This window comes from Solanum verrucosum, unplaced genomic scaffold (genome assembly GCF_900185275.1).
Source record: "Solanum verrucosum unplaced genomic scaffold, falcon-dt-bn FXZP01000252.1, whole genome shotgun sequence".
Classification (NCBI taxonomy): domain Eukaryota; kingdom Viridiplantae; phylum Streptophyta; class Magnoliopsida; order Solanales; family Solanaceae; genus Solanum; species Solanum verrucosum.
This window is the reverse complement of record NW_026019988.1, coordinates 2,721,828-2,743,054: the sequence shown is the minus strand read 5'-3', so window position 1 is coordinate 2,743,054 and position 21,227 is coordinate 2,721,828. Positions and strand designations below refer to the sequence as shown.

Below are 21,227 nucleotides of genomic sequence, written 5' to 3'. Positions count from 1 at the left end.
GGCAAAATCAATAATAGGAGATATATCGCATATCGTAGAGCTATATGGCAAATTTGTCTATTCAGCCTTGACGTAACAATAAAATTTTATCCCCATGTGATTACATGTTCATGCGATGAAAATAGTTTTTCTTGTAGAATGCAAGAAAAGACTACATACAATAAGCTTAATGCTTAGTGAGCTTTTCAAGATAAGCACAATATGTCAAAACTTCTTTTATATTTAGTTTTTTATTTCTTTTGAATTTGATAGATAATAAGCCAAAGGAAAAGTATATGACAAGCATGAAGCACTCATAAATTCCCCCTTAATTTTAACCAAATTTGATTTGGACTCCTCACCTTTTCTTGATGGACCATCCCAACTATATTTTACAATTTTGAAGTGTTGATAGGGGGGCTAAAAGGGCCAAAAATTTATAATCAATCTAAATTTTTGAAAACAAAAACAAAATTGGAATCGGCTATATGAATCTTCACTTACCATCATGATAACATAATATTATTAACACAACAGTGTGAAAGAATTTGAAACATTATTTGTATAAAAGTTAAACATGAAACTTAAAAGTTCATCAAATTTGCAAGCAACATATATCCAGAAAGGGAAAGATAACAACTCAACAACCACCAGAACGGTTGTTGGACACTCTAGTAGAGAACGTAGAAACGAAGAAAAGAATCTCAACAATAAAATGAACATTTGCTTTAAGTTTCATAGTATCACCCAATATGCATTGGTACAATTATCGCAAGTATATTCCGTTATCCAACTTTACATCTCAATCAAATGCCAAATGTAGAAAAGAAGAAAGAAAATGAAGGCCTATAGTAAAGAAACACTATGTTCAAACGTTACAAGGAAGTACCTTTACGTTGTAAACAATTGTTGACGATAAAGCTCTATAGTTGGTATTGAATTAGCTCTAAGTGAATGTACCTTTTGCCTGAAGTATTTCCCCAAAAGGAATGCTTAATCCACAATCTCTGACTTTGATCATGCTGTATTTTCCACCTACATTAAATATTCGATATCCAAATTCCATACATTAATCTTCCTAGGCAGCAATACCTGAAGAAAAGACAAGAGAATGTAAGTAAACGTAAGAAGGACGCCAACGAAGCAAGTTCATAGTGAATGCAGGACATGGAACATCATGGTCTGTGCTTTTGGCTAAAGTTTTGTTTCTAGTATCTAGTACAACTCACGTTGCTTGGATCCTTCAAAAATGTTGACGGGTGTGCGTCGGATCCTCCAAAAGTTATTCATATTTGGAGGATCTGATATGGTGTGGTGCCATTTTGGTGGATCCGAGCAAACATAGAGGACAACAAGAAGCATGTTATTGCTTATCAACGAGAGAAATATTCTATGCAAAATCAGCAATAATATCATTTGGTTTCCGGCTAAATTCTACCCCCGCACGTCCTCCTCATTTTGTTTACCCTTCCATATTGTAGAACAGTCCTGGCCTACCATTTAATCAGTTCTTGTGCATTTAAAATATATCAAAAAGTATTACTAAATAGAAAGACCCAAAAAGAGATATAGGGAAATTACATTTACCTCTAGTTGATCTATTTGCAACACTATAACCACCCACATAGTTGAGGGAGTCTGCACTCCCGAGTCCATAACTAAGAGCTCCAGCACTGTCTAGCTCAGGAGAGGATGCACGCCAAGTAGAGTCCTCAAAAATCGAACTGCTTACCATTCCATAAAAATCCCCAAAAGTGTGTGCATGAACACCTTGTGTTGGAGCATATGATGACTCAGCATCGGCATTGCTTCTTGCATTTTGCCCATACCCTGCCCCACCTGCAAATCCATTCTGTCCACCGCTGAAAGTGATGTTGTCATCGCTGAAAGAACCGTTACGTCCACCTTGGCCAGAAATTGGAGAGGTACCCCATGTTGTTCCAAGACCTCCAAAAACACCAGATAGTTCTGTATTCCTGCTTCCTGAACCAACAAACATGCTAGTGTTTGCAAAATTTGTACCATGAAAAAGACTATCATTCTCCCACTTGTTCTGACCTGTTGAATTCAACACAGGACCATTTCCAACTCTTCCAGAGCCATGCCCGACAGGAACATTGTATTTGTTTGAATTCTCGTTGTGAAAGGAATTTAAGTTACGTCCATAACCAAGAACGGAACTGAACTTTCCACTTCCACCATAGCTTGAGTTCAATCTGGAGTCTATTTCTGTTCCCATATTGTAGTCAGCTGGACCAAACAAAGAGTATCCATTGCGACCAATGGAGATTGGAGAATATCTACCTTCCGTTCCGACTCCATAGTTTCCCATCAGGCTTGGACTGTAACCTTGAGTATACACATTAAGGAAATTGTTTACCCTGTTCATGCCATGGCTATATCTACCTACTAATTGGCTTTGGGTTGGCCCAGGCGATAGCTCTTTTGGAACAGCACGCTTGACTTCGACCCTTTTACCATTAAGTTCATGAAATGTTTTGTATAGTACATTGTCAACTGCTTCCTCTGAGTCATATGTGATGAATCCAAAACCTCTAGGCCTTTGTGTGTTATGGTCATACATCACCACGACATCTGTGATTGTCCCAAATTGGTCAAAATACTTCTTGAAGTCACTCTCAGTGACTGAGGATGCCAAACCTCCGACAAAAATCTTTCTGGTGCGGGCAGGACCTGGAGAACCCTGTATGCTTCCGTTGGTTCGATTAACATGTTGATCGTCCCTCGGAACAGCTTTTTTTGCCTCTACCTGTTTTTGAAAGGGAATAATCAACAAAGTATACATTTGTTTCTTATCATAAGATTTCACATTATATCTGACTTTACCTAAAACAACACACATTGTCTTGCTGAGAATACAATTACTGAACTATTTGAGTTTCCTTACCTTGCTATGGACGTATAGTTTTCTGGTTAAGAGGTTACAAAGTCTTGACTGACCGTTCAAAGATAATTTTATGATAAATAGCCAAAATCAGCTGAGCTAATTCTGCTTAATTGAGCATGGTTTCCGATCCACATTTTCAAACACAAACTGCTACATCCTTTTATCTCATGCAACATGTTAGCTTTCTAACATTCAATATTTTATATTAGATCATTTGAAACTAGTGACCAAGCGTGCTATAACTTGGTACTTGCATTACTTCCGATTGCGTAGCTCCAAACAGATTCACTTATGTAATACTAACACTCATCAAACCGAATCAATTTCTTCGGTCAAAGTGATGCAGTATGCATTTTACACACATCCAACACATGGAACTGTGAAAATCTCATGAAAGTGCATTTCCAATGTATCTTATTGTAATCATAAGCTATTGCAGGTCTCATGAAAACAACAATTAGCATTCTCACTGATAAGAATCTCAGAGGGAGAATTTGAAAAAATCCGGACACGATTAGCATTCAATATGTTTCGTAGACAGCATGTGGATTTACTTAAAAATTGACATAACATTTCAATAAAAACGCCAAAAGAACACAATTAACCTTCGATTTTAAGCTTCATAGTCAGAGCATGTGGATTTGCTTAAAATTTTTGACATAACAGTTCAATGAAAACGTCAAAAGAACACCATATAGGATGTAATAAAAAAATAATAAGTCCAAGAATCACGGAGGTTACTTACAGTTCTACCATCAATAATGTGTTTTTCTTTAACAACTTTTTCAGCAATGGAAGGGTCTGCAAAGACAACAAAACCAAAACCACGAGCACGGCCAGTGATTCGATCTTTCATGATCACAGCTTCAACTACATCACCAAAAGCTTGAAAATATTCTCTGAGCCTATCATCATTTGTGTCCCAAGAAATCCCTCCAACAAATACTTTGCCACTCTCCATTTCCTCTCTGCAGATGACATTACGAAATCATCGATCCGAAAATGAAACTTAACATAATTGTGAATTGATTGAGTCAACAAAAGACAATCTTCCAACTATAATTCAAATCATTCACTTGATCAAAGCAAAAGGCTTAACATAGGATCTAAACAACAACAATATACACAGTGTAATCATACAAGAATCCCATAAGTGAGGTCTGGGGAGGGTAGGATATATGCAGACCTTTACCTCTACCTTGGTGGGGCAGAGTTTGTTTCCAATAGACCCTCAACTCTAAAGAAATGTAACCAATGTAGGAAAGTAAGACAACAAAATAGCAAAATACAAAACAAATGTCGCAACAGATTATTAATACACATCGGAGAAAAGAAACTACGGATACCTGAATCATACAACTAGAAGTAAAAAAACAATATCATCTCAAACAAAAGAAACTACTAAGAACTTGGAGATTACAATACTCAATTAAAGAATGTATAATCTACAATTCAACTAGAGATCTCTAATCTTCAACCAAATCCAAATTCAACAAACCCCACAAACCAGAATTCTTGAAAAAGTCATAAAGATTGAAGCTTTGACTTGAAATATTCAACTATGGAAACAGACACAGACCCACAAACCATAATTCTGAATAAACCAAAAAGGTTGAAACTTTACTTTATCATCAAACATCAAAAAACTATGAAAACAGATACAGACCCACAAACCAGAATTCTGAATAAAGCATGAAGATTGAAACTTTATCATCAAACATCCAAAAACTATGAAAACAGACACAGACCCACAAACCAGAATTCTAATTCAACCGATTGAAACTTTACCATCAAACATCCAATAACTATGAAAACAGACACAGACCCACAAACCAGAATTCTGATAAATCCATAAAGATTGAATCTTTAATATGAAACATCCAAAAATATATCAATATGTATATATGGAAGAACTTAAAGAGGTCAAATTTACCAAAAAGATGAAGGCTCAGATTGAAGAAAAAAAAGATTGAAATTCAAGATCTGCTAGAGAGGCATAAAGCAAAAGGCAGAGGGCTAAAATGCCCTCTTTTTCTTTTTCCTCTCTATTATTTTTTGCTTCTTCTTAAGATTTTTCAGTTTTGGTCTCAAATTGTTGGAGTTTTTATCAATGAAAAAGATGAAGGTAAGAGAAAAAAAGAGTGTGGTATAAAAAAAACTGATTGACAATCTGAAATGGCTAAAATTTATACGTATTATATATTATTATAGGTATATATACAATTTGCATATATAAGTTATAACCAACTACTATACTTATATATTTGTATCTATTTAATTAAAGTATATTAGTATATTATATTATACTTGGTTATCTCTTGGTGAGAAATGTTGAAGCTGACAAGAGGGTGGAAGATGGAGACTTTTTATTTTCCCTTTATTTTATAAGTACTATTTGAAAAATAAATAGTTTATGGTCTAAATTATTTATTTTAGCGAGTTTCACATTTTAATTATTCGTTTTTTTTTTCAATCTATTTTATGTATTGAAATATATTTCAACGGTAAAGTTGCCTATTTTAAAATAATAATAATATATATCAACTGTTATTTATTTTCATTTATTTTGATAGAAAAAATAAATAACTAATAGTTAAAATGTGTTTGATAATTTAAATACAAAAAGAAAACAACTCATTATTATGTAGGAAACTTTGGGAAAAAGAAATAATTTAAATAACATTTCTATTATTATCTCTAAAAACCTTCAAAATAACTTAACGTCTTGAATTCGATTAATGAATTTAAATAACATTAGAATAAAACGTTTTATTCTCAAAATAAAACTTTTTGATTAATTTAGAATAGTTGGATTTCAAATATTATTTTTATTATGTGACCTTTTGTTATTAACCACGTGGAAGTATTGCCTTCATTTTATTTTATTTTTTTACCCACTGATTCTCAATTTTTTCAATGTCTCTCTTTTTATTTTATTCCCTTTTCCTTTTGTGCTATTAGTTTTTTTTTAAAACGAATAATCAAACATGCATATAAAAGTGATGCAAAATAGTTTTTTTGGGATCTAAAATGAATAATAAAAGTTTTGGTTTGTTATGTTTCACACATTTTTTGTACTTTAATTTTGAAATAAAAGTAGATTCAAATTAAGAAAAATTATCTAAATACACAACTTATATTATATTATCTAAAATTCTCTACCACTTGAAAAAATTAGAAAAATTTCTACTTTACGTAATGTTTCAGTCGGATACATCACTTTACGCGATATATTGAGACGTACATGATGCATCGGAACATTACTTTACGCAATGTACTAGTCGAATACATCATTTTATGCAATGTATCGGGACATACACGATGTATTGAAACATTGAGTGATGTATCCGAAACTGAGACATTATGTATTAGGACATTGAGAGATGTATCCGAAATCGAGATGTGATGTATCAGGACGTTTTGGGATGTATCCGAATTCCACCAAATCTTAACTCGATGAGATTTGTGTAAAATCTACTAAATTAACCAATGTATTTAATAAACTAATGCTGCTATTCTAATTCTAGTTATATTCTAATTTCCGAAAAATGTTATCGGATTTATCACATTATCAATTTAATGATTTGGATATATTGTGTTATTGTTTCGAAAACGGATAGCCTAATTTTTATATAAGATAAATAGTAATTCATTAAATTATTTTACACGTGCACCCCAATCAATAACACTATTTTGCTCTAAAAAAAATTCCCCAAAACATTTGTTTCCTTTCGCCGCTCACTCCAAGTCTCCAAAATGATGGTGCAAGCCGTTAGATGAGAAGTCACTAGTGGATTACATAAAAGTCACTATTTTTTTTATTAATATTCGATGGATAAACCAATTAATCAATTGCAAAATTAATAATGATGGATAATTGTTAAGTCGAACCAAAGCAACCAATAATCTATTAGTTCGATAGCAATTTAATACGTATAAAAGTTAATAACTAATAAATCAAATCATTAAATATAAAAATCAAACTTAACCATCCAATAAAGTTGATTTGACTAACAACAAAAAAGTTGAATTCAAACACATTCAAATTCCATGCTTCTTCTTTTTCACCCCCATATATCTCATATTTGTCTAGAAGTAATTAAAGGTTTAAAACTATTTTTTTAAAATGAAAGAGAAATTTAGGTAATTAATAGCAGTAATTAAAATGAGAATCAAATTAATTTAATTAATCATTTCAAAAGTAATTGTGGCTTAGCTTTCTTCATGTGGAGGAAAGGGATGAACCCCAACTCAAACATTGGACGGTGGCACCCTGTCACATCCTCTAATACTAATAATAATAATAATAATTTAATTGAGTAAATTTTTGTTGTTTTTGGCCCACAAAAAGAACAGAACAATTAATTGATTAAGACTTGATTAATTTAAACAAAATACCAAAAGGATGTAAATTTAATACAATCACATGGATGAGGCAAACAACAAGAAAGGGATTGATGAGTAAAGATACTTCAACAACTATGTCTCAATTCTTGAATAAATTGAAGTCGACTATGTGAATTTATTTATATTGTTAGTTAGTCTCAAATCAGATAAAGGAGGAAAGTTGATAGGTGAATAATCAGCATAAAGCTATTCACATCACATTAACGAGAAAAACTATTCTGCAGGGGTAAATTTACTGCGTTAGATTTGGAAAACTATCTTTCAAAGGAGGATCTATTGTATTAGGCATGTGTTTGGACTTTGAATGAACAATAGCTTTTGCTTAGATTCTATGATTGTTTTCGGATTTTTTTTCTTTAATATTTGTAAATATTTGTAATTATAAATTCAATAACTACAACACATATGGGTTTGGTGACAAATCTATAACCTGTATATATCATAAAATATTGGAATATATATATTTTAAAATAAAATAAAATGACAACTAATTAACAGTCCCTCTCAAACCGTTCCAATAACTTTTGCTTAGATTATATGCTTCATCTTTAATCAAAAGTTTTAGTTTGAGGTTAAGTGAAGGGTCTTTTTACGTAATTTTCCCTAAAAAATGGAAAAAATATTAGCAGGCCCCCTATAATGGATCTTAGGCGCAAATTTGAATTAGTTGTTATCTTAACTTTATAGTTCATTTTACTTAACCATAATTAATTAAAATATGTTTTACTTCATTAAATCACGTAATAATGGAAATTGCATTAGTTTAGTGTATACATCCAATGCGGGTAAGTTTTTTCCGTTTTCCTCTTGAGACCTCAAGTCAAAATATTTAGACATAGCACTAGTGTTCATACCTTCGACCTATGTTGCTCAAGTTCTTCAAAAATGTCGATATGTCTATTACATCCTTAAAAAGTAGCACACTTTTAGGATTCGACACGGATACAACTAACATATTTGGAAAGTTCGAGCAACGTAGCCTTCAACTATGCCCGAGATAAATGACAAACAAAGAGAACATATAAACAAAAACAAGAACAATGAGATATAGAATCCTTCAAAAGTAGCACATTTTTGAAGGATCCGACATAGGTACAACAATATATTTGCAAAGTTCGAGTAAAGTAGCCTTCAACTATGCTCAGGTCAAATGACAAACAAAGAGAGCATATAAGCAAAAACAAGAACAATAAGATGGAAACTTTAAAGGATGCCAAAATAGATTTATCATTACAAAGTTGGCACAGCAGAATACAAGTTCAACAGAAGTTCCAAATTCTGGTTAAGTAAGCTGGTAAGTTTACTTATGTTGCTCGGGCTCTTCAAGAATGTCGATAGAGGTGTGTCAAATCCTCCAAAAGTAGTGCAGTTATGAAAGACTCGACACATGTGTGACAACATTTTTGGAGAGTTGGAGCAATATAGCTTTCAACTACGATCGGGACAAATGAAAATCAAAGAGAACCATGTAAAAACTAAAAGAAAAACATAAGATAGAAACTTTATGCCCAAAACAGATTTATCATTACAAGTTGGCATAACAAACTAAACTTCTGGTTAAGTAAGCTGGTAAGTTTGGTTCATTACAACAAAATTCTCTGCTAATTTCATGTTTGATTAAACAGATGCCAGCTGAGTTTATGGTGTCTACTATAGAAGAGCTTAACTACCTCTGCTAATTCCTACACTGGGATTTACAAGCTCGAGATTTCAGAGACTTACCTCTCTAACAAGAAAAAAGTTTCAAAGAAACAGTCTCGGCTCTTCTGTTCTTCCAAATGCTAATATCAAGATCCCAAAGGCAACGAATGAGGTAATTGCCAAGCAGAAGAAGTTGCTAAAGCTCTGTTGTTCCATCCAATATAAAGCGCCCCCTGGCTTTCAGCAAGCCTATAATTTGAGCTATACTCCTTCAGCATGACCTTGATGGTCTCAGCAACCGATGGACTCAGTGGGCATGGTGTAAATCCAGCCATCAAAAGTCTTGACCTCCACTTGCCAAAAACTTCATGCCTTTCCACTCTATCAGCCCCTTCACATGCTATGAGATTGACAACATCCCGTGCAATACAATGCTCCTCTGATCTGATCCGCTGCATGTCATTCCTCGGGCGAGTTACATCGACTGATTCGAACATTGCTTTGTGGTAATCTAGAGTTTCACGGAACCTTGGAAGGAAAGGGGCAGTATTGGTGTTCATTTCTTGTTCAACTAGGGCCACGATTTTGGGAGACAAGCTCTTGACTAGTCTTAATAGGCGGTCTCGATGGTTCATAGTGCTTACGCTCTCGTCTGGCATGTGGTGCAACATGTAAGGGAAGTTAACTGCCAGGCTTTCTCCATGTCTAACTCGTAGGTTCTCTAGTTTGACCTTACAGCCTGACAATGCAGCATTATGGAATTCGAAAGGCACTCCGCAGGACTTGGCAATGCTCGCTAACCTTTCGCCGACTAGCTGAAGTCCACCACCGCGTGCATGAGCTGATTGGGAATCATCAACGCCTGTGATGCGGAGAAATGGCGGACCACCAGGCCGACGAGCCAGATAGTGGATGAGGAACATCCATTGACTTCCCTGTGCAATTTGAAAATCAATGATATGGATTCTATTCTCGTTCTTCATGGCTTCGCTTATGACAACATTGGCGGACATATAAGCGAACTTGAAGTAAGGGGTGATGTGATAGAGAACTTGCATGTAGGACAACAATTCTGAGCTAGTTGGTTCGTTGCATTTAAGTTTTTTGTATATGTTACTTCCGGAGGACAATAATCGTGCTTTTAGACCTTCCAACATGTATGCACTGAGTCGTTGCATAGGTTCCCCAGAAACCGATACCCTTTTCTCCAAAACATTCATCAGAACTTCTGCAGTCGAGGTATCAGCTTCATCTACTGCTTCAGCACAGGCAACAAGCAACTCTTTCAAGTCCAATCTTGAGGCTACATCCAATACTTGGTTCTGCCTTGTCAAGGAAAAATGTTTTGAGACTACACCATTTAACGAGCAACTGCAGCTGTCATCAATATCGGATTCAGGCCTTAGCAAATTATTATTCAGTTCCCGCAGCTCATGCTTCTTTCCGTTGCTGTCATCAACTCCTGAACACAAACTTACAGGTGAACCAGAAGTGTTCTCGTAAGAACGACGTTGCTCAAACATGTTTGACTGAGAACATTGAGGAGAGAAAGGACTCCTGTTGGAAGAGACGCTTACGGAAGGATCTGCATCGTAGATGGCACAGTCAGTAGCCGGGAATGAGTCCATAGTGAAGAACTTTTCATTCTGTGTCTTTAAAGAAACCTCTGTTCCGGAGTTGCTACCATCGTTAAAATTGCTGTTGTCAGAAGCATGGCAAGGGGTGTAGTATTGCTGAACTTGCTGCATTGGCTGATTGTACAATTTATGTACACCACATGGCCTTTGAGGTCCCTGAGATGCTTGCATCTGACAATAAGTAACTCACTCACTGTGGGCTGTGCCAAAGGAAGACACTGATCAGCAAATGTCTACACTAAGACTACTCACGACATCTCAAAAACCAAAGGTTCTTTCAGAAGAGAATGACTGCTGAATCTGAAGCACTAGAGCTAGAATGGATATCTCCAGTACACTGCCGATGCAGTTGTCAGAGGAGCAAAATCTGCCAAGAAGTAAAACATGATCAGTATTCTTAGTGAGATCAAACTTTTAAAACGAATACTAAAGATCACAAGAGATTGTCACAATATAACAAAAAAGCCTTCCTTTTACAGCCAAAATGCAATTTTGATCAGTGGCAAAGAAGTTGTGGACAATATTCATGCTCATAAACAAAACAACACAGAATTAGGAAATGTTATGACAAGATTCCACATCATTTTGATGGAAAATTACGAAAGGATAGAATCAAAAGAAGAATATACCCAAAAAAAATGGTAATACACAAAGTATGATCATTCATCAAGGCCTAAAGCATTCGAGAAATGGGAAATGCATATCAGATCAGTAAATCTAACATTTGAAAAAGTTGCCACTCTCTCCTTGACCAAGACACATATATAGGAAAGAATTAGGGAAAACGTTAAGGGAGTCTAATTAATGAAGTTGCTGTTGCAGTTCTAAATGAGGAATAACGAGTTAGTTGAGGATTCAACATAACTACCTGCATTTAGTAAATGAATAAAGAAAGCCAACAAATGCACCAGACTTGTTGGTCGATAACTCCGAAAATGACATGATAAAAAACACAAAGGCAGTAGTGGATTTACCAAGGGTTTAGAAACTTATCGAAAAATAATAAAAAGAAAGCCTCATTGTTGATTTTTTGAATAAAATGATACCCTTAACATCAAATATCCTTTTATATTACTACAAACAGTGGATTTCCTTTAAACAAAGAGATAAATCTTCAAATTCAAGCACAATCACGAAGAATTAGCAAGATAACCGACAAATTATCAAACCTTGACTTAGGCTAGCACGGCTTGCTATGCTCTTCAACCTCCATCTCCCTAACTCAACCTCTTAATTTGTGGGGAAAAAAAGTCTATCTAAGGCTAGCTTTGAAACTGTAGGTTGTTGTTTTTTTCTTTATACAGTCAATAACAATTAAATGAAACACGACGAAAAAGAAGTGAGCAGTTTGACTAGGAATAAATCTTCGTGTTTGTTTATCTTCAACCCCTCCACCCCCTACCCCACCCCACACATCTTCCCCTCGCTTTCCACAACTAACAAGGTCTACATTGATTTCCCCTTTCTTTACTAATAAGATTAAGATTTTTCTGTTTCTAACCCCAACCAGCACCTCAAACAAATATCTCTACAAAGATAACTCAGATCATTAACTCATAAACATCCCTCAGCTCTCAATAGGCACCCTTAACCAAAGGCTCGGATTGAGGTAGGAAGAAAAATCCTGGTAGGAAGCGCTAGCGCTTCCCTTAATAATGGGCCTTACGCAGATTAATTTGGGACCCCAATGCAGTACCAAACACTGGATGAAAACAAAAATCTCCAGTTCTACTGATTACTTAGCATGTAACATTGAACCTAAGTTAGCAAACAACAGAAGAAAAATAAAAAAGATGCAACCTTCATACCTTAGAAATGGAAAACAGACAAACAGAAATGGAAAAGCAATAAAGCCGCAGTACAAATGACCAAAGCTCTAGTTTTATTTTTGGAAAACAGGGAAAATATATCCCTCAACTTTGCAATTTAGAGTGGAGATATCCCTCATTAAGAAGTAGTACATATTTTCCCCTTCTCCCTTTATTTTTTTTTGGAAAACAAATAAAAGAGAGACATAGACTGAACTCCAAGGAAAAAAGAAAGACATAGACTCCATATAAAAAAAGTATTTTCTTCTTTTCTAAGGTACGCGTTGAAACAGTAATTTCCTGGTTTTTTCAATATACAGTCAATAACAAATTAAATGAAACACGACGAAAAAGAAGTGAACAGTTTGACTAGTAATGAATCATCGTGTTTGTTTATTTCCTAAAAGATTGGTTATCGCCTTATTTCGTTGTTGTTACTATCCTTTCTACTGTATGTTGTGTATAGTTTTTCATTTCGCATTATTTTGTTATCGTTATTGTTCTTCTAAGCCAAGGGTCTATCGAAAAGAACCTCTCTCTATATATATAAGGTAGGAGTAACGTGTGCTTTCGCTCTACCCTCTCCAAACCCCACTTGGGTATGTTGTTGACTAAAACACTATACTTTAATTCTTTCCTTATTCATAGAATCAACTGAACTCCAAGGAAAAAACAGAAACATTGACTCCATATCAAAAAAGGCAATAACTTTACAAGAACCACTAAAGACTAACAACACCAGAAACTCAAACCAAACATTAAACAAACCAAAGGTCCATAGAAAATCAAACACTACTGACCAATTTTCCTACCCACCTCGACTAATTCCACGGCATATCTACATGGGTGGCTCAATGCCTTTAAAAATGAGGCATCTGCGAAAATTTGAAAGGCACAATTTTTTTTTTAGTAATTATAAGCCTTTTTAACAAAAAAATATTCTATATTTTTAATTTATTTGTCTTTTTTTTAGTTTGTTTTGAAACATTAATTAATATTTTTTTCTTTTTTGTCAATTTTTAAATTTAACTTCCACGTGATAGGTTTAAGACCACAAGATTAAAAAATATTTTGGTATATATATATATAGTTTAACATCATCGAAAAAATAAAGTTTTTTTACTAAAATGAAAGAAATTACGAACCTAAGACCTCACAGTTCTTAACCCCTTCATTGACCACTACGTCACATCCTTCGGTGCAAACCAGAGTTAAATAACTCATTAATAATTTTTTTTAAAAACAATAGAAAAAGGGTAACAAGAAATTAGTTCAGTGAGTATGACAAACCTTCAAAACATTACTCAAAAAGATGTATTTTTGAAGAATTCAGACGAAAGTTGGAACCTTTTTTTGCCTTCGGCTAAACACACATTAAAACAAACCAAAAGTCAGCAGTTGATAGAAACAATTTACACTAATTCAAAAATCAAACAGTTCTTAATAAGCCTAATCTTCCAAGAAAAACCAGAGGATATATCACTCAATAAAGAATGAAAATAGAAAATTGCAACAAGAACCTACAATAACAAAGTATAGAGTATAATGCAGACCTTCGAGATAGAGAGAGTCCGTATACGAAAGGGCAACAAGAACATCATAGTATTAATTCAAAAGATCAATCAAAAAGATGTTTTTTTAAAAGAATTCAAATGAAACACATATTAAAACAAACAAAAAATCAGCATTTATAGAAACAATTTAGACTAATTTCAAAAATCAAACACTTCCCAGTAAAACTAATTTTCCAAGAAAACTAGATTACATAACACAAGAACAAAAACATAAAAAGATAACAAGTCAAAAAGATGTTTTTTAAAGAATTCAAATGAAAATTGCAACTTTTTTTTTGCCCTTTTGCTAAACACACCTTAAAACAAACCATTCAAAACTCAAACACTTCCTAGTAGTACAATTTTTCAAGAAAATTAGATTATAAAACACCAACAAAAACAGAAAAGGGTAACAAGATCATCATAGAATTAATAAAAAAGATGTTTTAAAAAAGAAATTAAGAGGAGAGATGGAACCTTTTTGTCTTCTGTTAAAACAGAGATAGAAGAGGAATTTGCCTGGTGTGTTTTGCTGATAGAGAATATGAAGAATTTGGTATTTGCTTTATATAGTCAAAATAAAAGAACTCGGAAATAGAGGGAAATATTGCCATCGTAATTGTGATGTAATGCTTAGCATAACATACAATAAATACTTGTTTTGTTCTTTAAATGGATTGATCTTTCAATGTAAATATGTAACTGAAGTTATGTCCCGTGAGATATTATGATAAGAAAATATAAAATGATTTTTGTCCCGTGGAAAACATTACTCACTCTATTTCAATTTACTTTTTCCTTTTAGGTATGTCCTTTAAAAAAATATAATCTTTCGGTAATTAAAAATAAACTTTAAAGAAAAAATAGGGGTAATATTTCTATTTTATCTTTTGACTTATTAAATTTAATTTTTGAGAAATGTGTTAGATGATAAATATTATTTAATAATAGCAATGGTAAAATAAACACAAAAGGTAAATTATCTCTTGATTTTTTAAACTAGACAAGTATTGTTGGACAACTATTTTTAATATAGTGGACAACTATTATTGAACGGATGGAGTATTTGTTTAGATCGGAAAAGAAGATTTATATCTCCAAATTTAACTTAGAAGTAAATATCTTTATTTTTTTTGGAGAGTACGAAGTCGTATCAAATCAAAATACATTTAATCTTGTAAAAAAAGTAAAATTGTATATCAAATTATAACAATGCCACATACAATAAGGAGATATTACTTTTTATGAGGAACATAAATTAAAGACTAATACAAAATAGGAATAAATGTTCAAAGGACCCTTTTGATCTTTTCCTCTATTTTCTTGATTTTGCCATGTACTGATATTTTTCGCATAATCGAAAAATCTTCGAAAATCTATAAAATTTAAAATTTGATTATTTTTTTCATACAAATGTTAAGTATTTCACTTGAAGGCTTTATGTGTGTGAATTCGATTAACTGAATTCTTACAAATTTTCAAAGTAGATGAAATTAAATTTATTTATAGTAAAATTAAATTCATGACGTATACATCACGTCATTTATGGATTTATAAAAAAAATACCATTTGCTTACTAAATTTTTAAAAATTACTTAAATATATTAACTAAATCTTTAAGAAAACTATAATTTCACGCATACATCAAGAGTTACATTTTTACCATTAGATCAAAGCCTAAGCCCCTAACCCCCAATGCAACAATTTGCCAATGAAGCGGAGAAGGAGTAAATACTTATTGGCGTGTTGAAAAATATACTCCTATATATTAGTTTTTAAACACATATTTTATGTGTGCATATCTCGTATAAATTATTTTAAAAAAATTATACATATTTTAAAACTATTTGTTTTTGAGTTATAAAATAGTAATTTAAGTATTTGAGAATCACTTAGTTCTTCAAATCTAGAATACCTAAAGAACATTCATCCAACTACTTCAAATGATCATGTACTTGTTTTGAAATGATTGAAAAATATTTAAACTAACAATTAATTTAGTTAGATACAATGAAGTTTTTTTTAAGAGTTGCTAAAAAATTTGTGAGTGCTTAAATTATTCGTATTTAATAAAAATTAAATTGATTATGTCTTATTAATTATGTACATTCTTCTTTAATACTAAATTAGTCAAGGTGCGTGTACTTTTATCATTCTGTCTTTTCATCTCCTTTCTTGTTTTTGCCATGTACTAATGTTTTTCATGTAAATGGAAAATCTTTAAGAATTTGTCCCATGTAATTTTAAATTCCATGAATTTGATTTTTTGTTTTTCTTCATACAAATGTATGGTATTTCACTTGAATGCTTCATGTGTGTAGATCGATATTTCACTTGAATGCTTCATGTGTGTGGATCTGATTAACTAAACTCTTGCAAATTTCTAAAGTTAGCGAGATCAAATTTATTTGTAGTAAAATTTAAACTCGTGTAAATCTCGTAGCATATGCTTGAGTCACACATCACATCATTTATGAGTTTATAAAAAAACATTTATTATTTGTTCACTGAATTTTAAATAAATTACTTAAACATACTAAATAATCTTTAATACAAATGCATCATCTGAGCTTAAATTATTGAATTCTATTAAATACGCAAACATTGTAATTTTTGCAACCCCCACCCCCCCACCCACCCACCCACCCCAACATTATGAATTATGTTTTTACCATTAAGTCCAAGCCCTACCTCCTAATACAACAATTTACCAATGAAGAAGAGAAGGAGTAAATATTTATTCGTGTCTTTAGTATATGTATTAATTTTTTGACACATGTTTTATGCGTGCATATTTCGTGTAAATTATTCTTAAAAAAAAAAAAAAAAAAGTTGTATACATATTCTAAAAATATTTGTTTTTGAGGTTGTAAAACAGTAGTTTATAAATTAGTTAGTTTTTCGCAGCTAAAAAAAACCTCAAAAACATCCCTGCATAGTGCTTCAAATGATCTGCAGCTAATTGTTTCGAAATGATTGAAAAATATTTAAATCAAATAATAATTAATAATTAATTTAGTTAGATATAATAAAGTTCTATTAGGAGTTATGTGTGACTTTTATTAACAAAACTCTTACAAATTTTCAAAGTAGGTGAGATCAGATTCATCTACAATAAGATTTGAACTTGTGACATATGTTTAAGTCACGCATCACAATATTTATGAGTTTATATAAAATACATTCTGTTTATTAAATTTTAGATAAATTACTTAAACATATTAAATAAATTCTTAACACAAATATATCATTTAAGGTAAAATTATTGAATTCTATCAAATTTATAAATAAAATTGTAATTCTATTTCCAACAACACGAGTTACATTTTTTCCATTAGGCCGAAGCCCTAATTCTAAAACTAAGGGTAAACATATAATGTTGGCCCAAATGACCACGTAAGCAAGTGTCGTTAGGAGCTATTTGGTTGACGATCTTTAAATAAAAGTTATTTTGGGATAAGCAATTTCGTATCATGATTTGAAATCATATTGTTTGAATATATGATTTGAAATCATAATTTCAAAACTAAAATTCCCAAAAATAAAAAAGACTCATACTTGGCATGATAAGATTGTTCATACCAACTACCACATGAAAAAATTATAGTAAAGAATAACTAGTTACTATTATTGTTGACTAATGAATCTTTATAAAATTATTTGTACTTGAAAGTTTGTAATCGCAACATGTACTTATAAAAGAAACACGGAGATATATGATTTATCAATGTGGCGCCTTACGATATTTGGATATCATGTTTATGAACCATGATTTGCTTATTTGGAAGATTGTATAATTGATTTTTTAAAAATAGTTTTCACAACTTATAGAATTTTCATGTTTATAAGAAAATATACAAGTTAAAAAATTTAAAATTACATACCCGAATAAAATTTTAAGTTTATATTATAGTCTTATATCACATATTCAAACGGGCCTAAGTTTCTGGTTAAGTAGAAAAAAAACAAGTCACTGAATTTGTGGCTCTAACATTTTGTAAACCAAAACAAATTAGAATATGATGAAAGGAAAATTACAACGATTTTTCCTTCTTTTTTTTTTTAAAAGAAATTGACAACGGATAAATTCTATAATTAACAAATAAAATTAGTCGTTAATCTTATTTGACCATGGATAAGTGATGAGTATTTAAAAATTGTCAGTTATGACTTATGAGTAATGTAGCAATGAATTAGCAATAAAGTTTACAACTAAATTAATTTTTTTTAGTGATTTATTAATTTAAAAATTAGGTACTCTTCTGCTTTTATTTCGTTGTCATTATTTTGGTCAATCAGACTCTTTGTATGTGAGTCAAATCATTTCAATAATAATATAATATAATATAATATAATATAGAAAAAGATTCAAATGTACTATTAAGTTATGCAAAATTCAACGAAAGAAACAGAGGCCTTCATTTTATGACCTCGCAATCGCCTCTGAATATAATTTTAATATATGCTCGATCAATTATATTTTGCAGTTGTAAAAGAGATCTACAATAAGGTGTCCGATATTTATATTAGAATCCCTCGACTAATTCAAATTCACGTAATATAATACCTATTTTAGATGAAAACTCTCCCAACATGATTTTTTCTATATTTAAAATTTGAACTCGAGACCTATCATAAAAAAGTTACATAGCATATTAATCCCATGACAAAATCTTTGTTTATAAATTACAAAAGTTGATATTATGTGATATGGTCTAAAATCTAAATATGTCATTTATTAAAGAGAAACTATATAATTAGACATACTTTACAACCATATATATTATTATTACATATACTTTTAAAATATTACGTATCTTATCACTAATTAAGCATTTTCTATCATATATTGAAAAAGATATATATATATATATATATATATTTGCTATCAAATACACTAAAATAGGGAGAGAGACGAGTGAGATGGAAATGGAGGCGAGTAAGATTTTATTATGTATCTCAGATACATGTGAATCACATTAGATATACATTAGCTACATGTATATGTATGTATCTTAGATATCGAATATATAGGAGAGTGGTGAGGGAGATTTGTTATGAATCCCAGACACATGCGAATTCACTTTGATACAATGTATCTAAACAAATTTGACTCATGTATCCCAAGATACATGTATTTGGATGCACCAAAATCTGATAAGTTACATAATATTGCAAGCTAGATTGTATCTAAATAATTAACTCTTAAAGTGGTAGAATTTATGTAAGTTTTCCATTTATTAATAGTTTGGAGTCAATCATATTCTTGATATTGTAAACGGGATATATATATATATATATATATATATATAGAGAGAGAGAGAGAGAGAGAGAGAGAGATATATGGTATTTTTACAAATAATTTATGATATTCTTTTTGTTCCAATTTATGTAATGCATTTTTTTGTCAGTTTAAAAAATAATGATAAATTTCTATATTTAGAAACAATTTAACTTTAAAATGTTTATTTTATTCTTAATGAGATAGTAATTTATTGTCAAACAAACATATAAAACTTACTCCCTCCATCCCATTTTATATGTCATCCCTTTCTATAAATAATTGGTCCATAATACTTGTCATTTCATAAAATCAATGCATAAATTACCATATTCTTCATTTTTTACCCTTGTGAGTTATTAGCCTTGAAAATATACATTTGACCAACTTAGAAAAGTTAAGTAAATGATTCATGTTCATTGGTTAAATTAATTAATCAAAATTAATTAATTCATATTCATTGATTGAAAACTTGAGTTCCAAAAAAATTAAATAAGGGCAAAAGGGTAAAGTTACATCATTTCTTAATGCAAGTGCAATAAAAATGTGACATATAAAATGTGACGGAGAAAGTATTTTAGACCACAAGTTTCAAAAATCTTTCTTAAACTTTGTGTCGAGTCAAACAACATCACATAAATTGAGACAGAAGAAATATTAATATATGCTATAAGTACTCCCTCTGTCCCTAATTACTTGTCCACTTTTAAATTGACACACCTATTAAGAAATCAATTAATGACATAGTGAGTTTATTATTTTACTCCTAGTAATTATAAAGTGGATGAAAAGTTCTGCATTTTAAAAAGTAATTAGTCATTTAATTGAGAGTATAATAGGTAAAAAAAATTGTCCTTTCTTGATTTGTCAAAATGGACAAGTAATTATGGACAACTATAAAAGAAAAAACGAACAAGTAATTAGGAACAGAGGGAGTATTAGTTAACAATTTGGATATATCATTGTTATTATCATTGTTAATGGGAACATATTTACTTTATTTCAAGACCAAAGTTTACCCCTCAATTAAAATAGACATAATACATAAATATGCATTTAATTTAACTTCAATTGACATCTATGTCCTTTAACTTAGGATGTATACAAATAGACACTTATATTTTTATAAAATTAAACAAATAGACATACGTTCTACGTACATAATACATGTAGGATGCCACAGGAACACAAAATTGTCATGTAGGATGCCACATATGATGAATATGTCTATTTTTGTTCAATTTTATACACATTTAAATGTATACTTATGTACACTCAAAATTAAAAAATATAAATATCAGTTAAAACTAAATTAAATGACATATTTATATATTATGCTATTAAAATTCAACGATGAGTTCTTTCAAAATATTGACTCGTTCTTCTCTATTTAAAGGTACTACAGAAAGATCTGCAATTAAATAAATAGATCTACATACGAATGAATTGAATATAACTTGGTGGACCAAAAAAATATTCATGATGTAATATATTTATGCTCATTATAAGGACATTTTTCTCCAACAAGATAAGACTAGCCTAATAATGCCAAAAAGTTGGCCAAAAGAAAAACAATAAACCTACGTTGTGCATATTCAAAAAATTATTTACACAATAAGATCATATCAAGTAATTATATTTTCATTTAATTTAGTCAGTGAAATAAGAATAATAATTTTATATTAAAATATAAGATTTAGTTTTATCTAATTATAAGTATTATTTAATTTTAATATTATTTTCTTTCATAATATATATTAAAATGATAAAATTAACTACCCCATATACAAAACCGGATATATCTATAAAATATTTTTATTTATTTCATTCCACCGACCAAACGATCTCTTAATTTCTTTTAATCTTCTAGAAAGATTGAATATTAACTATACGACGTATTGTAATATCAACCGGTCTTCAAAATCAATCAAGAATATAATCAAAAGAAAGAAGATTCATTGTTTTTCGGACAAAGCATCTAACATATGATATCTATTTATGTGGGGTAAAAAG

At 31.2% G+C, this 21,227-nt stretch overlaps 2 protein-coding genes across 2 annotated transcripts; both read right to left on the bottom strand.

The window, feature by feature from the left end:
• Positions 1-681: 681 nt before the first annotated feature.
• On the bottom strand, positions 682-5,068 carry LOC125818722 (heterogeneous nuclear ribonucleoprotein 1-like). The gene is made up of 4 exons (XM_049498235.1): positions 4,821-5,068; positions 3,633-3,855; positions 1,567-2,749; positions 682-1,071 (listed from the first exon to the last, which is right to left on the bottom strand). Exons 2-4 carry the CDS (start codon positions 3,846-3,848, stop codon positions 1,058-1,060), a joined length of 1,413 nt encoding a protein of 470 aa, XP_049354192.1. The 5' UTR covers positions 3,849-3,855; positions 4,821-5,068; the 3' UTR covers positions 682-1,057.
• Positions 5,069-8,971: 3,903 nt separating this feature from the next.
• Positions 8,972-13,702, bottom strand: LOC125818976 (scarecrow-like protein 21). Its single transcript, XM_049498484.1, has 2 exons — positions 13,671-13,702; positions 8,972-10,772 (listed from the first exon to the last, which is right to left on the bottom strand). The coding sequence occupies exon 2, from the start codon at positions 10,741-10,743 to the stop codon at positions 9,082-9,084; it is 1,662 nt and encodes a 553-aa protein (XP_049354441.1). The 5' UTR covers positions 10,744-10,772; positions 13,671-13,702; the 3' UTR covers positions 8,972-9,081.
• Positions 13,703-21,227: the final 7,525 nt, after the last annotated feature.